Raw genomic sequence first — 5,000 nt, forward strand, 5'->3', positions numbered from 1 at the left:
ATTCATCTTATCATTGGTCTTCCCCTCAATTTTACGCTATCCACCTTTGCTTTTCACACACTTTGTTGCTAACCTTTCTTCACTCATTCCTTCATATTACCTCAAGATCCCAGTATTCTTTAACCAACCTTATCTACCAGCTCTCGTTCCACTTCACTCTATCCATCATTTACCCCCACCATACACCTTACACACTTCATATCAAACATATCTACGCTGTTCCTTTTTGCCTCCTTTAAATCCTAAGTACTAAATCATACAGTGCTATGGGCACAATCACCCCTCCCCACAGTCGTCTCTTGTATTCCTCATCAGATACCTATTTCTCATGACACATTTCATTCCCTATCACACATTTACTTCCTTCTCTTACTCTACAGATTACCTCCACCCCCACTCCTCCATTCCCTGCCACATGTGATTCTAAATACTTAAAGCTTTTCACTTCCTCCAGCTTCTCTCCTTTAAGACTTACCTCCAAATCACTGACACACACACACACACACACACACACACACACACACACACACACACACACACACACATACATACATACACTTTTTGTGAAGACTTCAAGACTCACGTAAATCATAGAAAATAGCGCCCCTCTTTCTGACTCCGTCGTAGCTCTCTTCACTGTAGAACGACATCTGTGTGTTGTTGACAATCATATCGATCTCAATGGATGTTGAAAAGGACTCTGGTACGGTTGGCAGTTCAACTGAAAGACGAAAAGGAACAGGGTGAAAGGGGGAGAAGATGCTAGAGGTGGGAGAGGGATAGGGGGAGGAGGAGAAGAGAAAGGGATTGGAAAAAAATAGAGAAACAGAGAAAAGGTTGGTGAGGTGAAGGTTAAGAATGAAGATGGTGAGGAGACTACGCCAGGAGGCGCTAAGTACCTGCGGCCCTGCCGTCATCTTTGCTCTGTGCACTTGAACTCTTGGGGCAGGTAGCAGTCACTGCTGGGGATTGGAAAGGAGTGTGGGATTCGAATCTACAACTAAGCGAATGCGAAACCAGCTCACTCCCGATTGAGCTACCAGTGCACGTTAGGAATGTGACCCAGAGTAACAAGGGCACAATTACTGGAATGCAGAAACTATTAAGAAGAGGGGGAGAGAGAAAATGAGAGGGAAAAGTGAAAGCAATAAAATGCAATGGGAAATTAAATGAAGTAGTGTTCTGTAGCCAACACGTGTAGTTACCCCTTTAAGACTCGTGACCGCCAAGTACAGAACAAAACTATAGTCACTCCAGGGTAGTGTCACCAATGTTGGTGACACTACATATGGTGACCCTGGAGTGACTATAGTTTTGTTCTGTACTTGACGGTCACGAGTCTTAAAGGGGTAACTACACGTGTTGGCTACAGAACACTACAGAACAATCACAGTAACCATGACTTGATGATACAATGGAAAACGAAGAAGAGTAAACAGAGAACAAGGAACAGAGTGTGCAGGTGGAAGGAGGGAAGAGGACATGAGACATAAAAAAGGCATAGCGATTATTTGGAAAATAATAAAGGGAGGGTAGGTGTGGGAGGCAGCGTTCGCGGACAAAATAACTGAAGACGAAGCAGGAAAGGGAAGGCAAAGCAAAGAATCATTCACTTTAGAAATAAAGTCAATTATGGAATTAGTCTGATATTTTTTTGTCTCCTTTGATATTGTGATACATTTGTTCTTATTTTACTTTTTTTCTATCGTGGCAAAAGTAGAAATAAGAAGGGTGAAATAAAGAGAGCCAAACTTGACAAAGGCAGTTAGACAAGAGGAAGTGAAGCATAGATCAGATAAAGGAAACCAGTTAGAAAGTCAAGATCATTTAACAAGTCCAGTGGAAACTGGCTGTAGGAAGGCAGCATATGGTTACCCTAAAAGATAGAACTGAAGACATTATCAGATTCAATGGTAACAGGGTAAAAAATAAATAAATAAAATAAATAAATAGAAATAAGAAAAAGGAAACCAGTTAGAAAGTCAAGATCATTTAACAAGTCCAGTGGAAACTGGCTGTAGGAAGGCAGCATATGGTTACCCTAAAAGATAGAACTGAAGACATTATCAGAGTCAATGGTAACAGGGTAAAAAATAGATAAATAAAATAAATAAATAGAAATAAGAAAAAAAAAATCCCCAACACCCTTACGTCTAGAATACCACAGTTCAATCAGTGGCTTCATCTGTGAGGGCCATTTGTGTGTCAGAAATCATATCTGAAGAAATAAATTTTATTCTGAAAAATATGAAAGGGAGGAAAAGCATCTGAGGCAAATGAATAGATCTATATAAGAATAAATTCATTGTATTCTTCGATTAGCTAAACTTTATGGCTAATCCTAATTCTAATAAAATTATCCTAAATCGTAGTGCAATGCATGTTATTTCGTAGAATAGGATGACTAAAGAGATCTAAGTTTTGATTAATTAGTTTGTTGTCAAATGTATACAAAACGTCATCGAAGATTTTTACAAATATACAAAGCAAAAATTTTAGATGAAAACCAAGAGAAAAGATAAGGTTTAGAAACGAATACTTCAGTATTGGCTATCTGCAGACAATGAGACTACTAATTGAGGAAACCACAGAATACAATAAGCCATTGTGTTTATCTTTTGGAGATTAGAAAACGGACCTTCGACTCTGTGAAACAAAAAGGCAAATGGGGTGTAGACAGGTACAATGACATGGCCCTACAGCTATAAATCAACTATACACACACACACACACATACACACACACACACACACACACACACACACGGCTTGCTGGTGAAGTAGTACTTCGCTCGACTGCAAACTCAGCTGAGTTCGAATCCCCGCCCAGGGCTGAAAATCATAATAGCATTGCAAGCCGGTACTCCCTCCCTAGTGGGCGAGGAAATGTACGAAAGTGTACGTGTGTAATGTCGCATCATTACCCACAGATCGGGTCATATATAAGGTCTAACACATGATTCAAGATCGTGTTGATCACACACACACGTACATGTACACACACACACACACACACACATATATATATATATATATATATATATATATATAAATGTATATATATATGTATATATATGTATATATACATGTATATATATATGTATATATACATACATACATACATATATATATATATATATTCTGTTAAAAACGACAGCAAAAGAATTATTGATTAGTTTTTTCCGTGAGCTCTCAAGCTTGCGAAAAGAAGATTTTTGGTAGGGGGAAAGGGAGTAAATCAGATTTCCAAAATTCATAGGAAACACAAAAGTTATAATAGACACAAAAGTATAGTACACAATAAACACAATACAAGAAATTAATACAAGAAATACAGCAAAAAACAAAATACAAGCACAACAAAATAGTTATCAAGACGTTTCGCAGATCTTTCTGCATCCTCAGTTGAAGTGAAAAGAAAGGGAAAGGGAGCATATTTTAAATGAAATGGGAAGCACGGGGAGAAGTCACCGTGTTGCAACTGGGGGAAGTCACACGCAGGACCACAAACACTGGGAGAGATCACAAGTTGGCGGAAATGGTACTCGGGGAGGTCACTCCCGGGTTCGGCGCCAATCTGCTTCTCAGTCTTTGGGAACGACGTATGGTAGGAAGTTCTTCCCTTTCGCGGGGAGGAGACCCCGATGTCTTGGGATTGTCCATCTGGCTCCTCCGAACAGGTTTCATGCTAGGGAGGAGGGCATGAAACCTGTTCGGAGGAGCCAGATGGACAATCCCAAGACATCGGGCTCTCCTTCCCAGAGGCTCCCCATTCCCCGCGAAAGGGAAGAACTTCCTACCATACGTCGTTCCCAAAGACTGAGAAGCAGATTGGCGCCGAACCCGGGAGTGACCTCCCCGAGTACCATTTCCGCCAACTTGTGATCTCTCCCAGTGTTTGTGGTCCTGCGTGTGACTTCCCCCAGTTGCAACACGGTGACTTCTCCCCGTGCTTCCCATTTCATTTAAAATATGCTCCCTTTCCCTTTCTTTTCACTTCAACTGAGGATGCAGAAAGATCTGCGAAACGTCTTGATAACTATTTTGTTGTGCTTGTATTTTGTTTTTTGCTGTATTTCTTGTATTAATTTCTTGTATTGTGTTTATTGTGTACTATACTTTTGTGTCTATTATAACTTTTGTGTTTCCTATGAATTTTGGAAATCTGATTTACTCCCTTTCCCCCTACCAAAAATCTACTTTTCGCAAGCTTGAGAGCTCACGGAAAAAACTAATCTAATTCTTTTGCTGTCGTTTTTAACAGAATATGCCTCAGAGAGAATCTCCTGCCACGCTTCACCAATACATATATACATATAAATGTATATATATATACATATATATTAGTATATATATATATATAGATATACATATATATACATGTACAAATATATACATATATACATATACAAATATATACATGCTGGTACATTGTGACAAGTTGAAGAAGGTGAAAAAAGAAGTCACGGGTCTAGTTCCGAGTTCCTGAATTTATTCCTGACCGGTTTCGCTCTATGCGTCTTCAGAGGAATGTGAAGAAGCATAGAGCGAAACCGGTCAGGAATAAACTCAGGAACTCGGAACTAGACCCGTGACTTCTTTTTCCACCTTCATATATATATATACAAATATATATATATATATATACATGCATACATGCATATATCAAGGCTTTTCCCCCTTACAAGGGAGGTAGCCAAAAAGGAAAAGGCATAAAATCATCCCCACCCATTCCATCCCTGAATACACTCCACACCCCTCCACCCTCCCTCTTATCTTAGCACCTCCTGGATGACGGGTCATCCCTGCACCTTGTCCACTGCCCTGGGTCAGAAGCATATATACATATATATATATATATATATATATATATATATATATATATGTATATATATATATGTATATATATATATATACAGTATATATATATATATTTATATATATATATATATATATATACAGTATATATATATATATATATATATATATCCAAAGTCAAAG

The 5,000-nt window shown here is 38.7% G+C and overlaps 1 protein-coding gene across 1 annotated transcript in view; it reads right to left on the bottom strand.

Moving 5' to 3' along the window:
- The window catches only part of LOC143017810 (uncharacterized), a 40,152-nt gene that overhangs the window by 24,787 nt on the left and 10,365 nt on the right, over positions 1 to 5,000 (bottom strand). The window contains exon 3 of the mRNA XM_076172705.1: positions 584 to 721. Coding sequence (XP_076028820.1) covers positions 584 to 721 — 138 coding nt within the window. The remainder of the gene's footprint in view (positions 1 to 583; positions 722 to 5,000) is intronic.

This window comes from Oratosquilla oratoria, chromosome 33, assembly GCF_046742065.1.
Source record: "Oratosquilla oratoria isolate Oo_2021 chromosome 33, ASM4674206v1, whole genome shotgun sequence".
Taxonomy (NCBI): Eukaryota; Metazoa; Arthropoda; class Malacostraca; order Stomatopoda; family Squillidae; genus Oratosquilla; species Oratosquilla oratoria.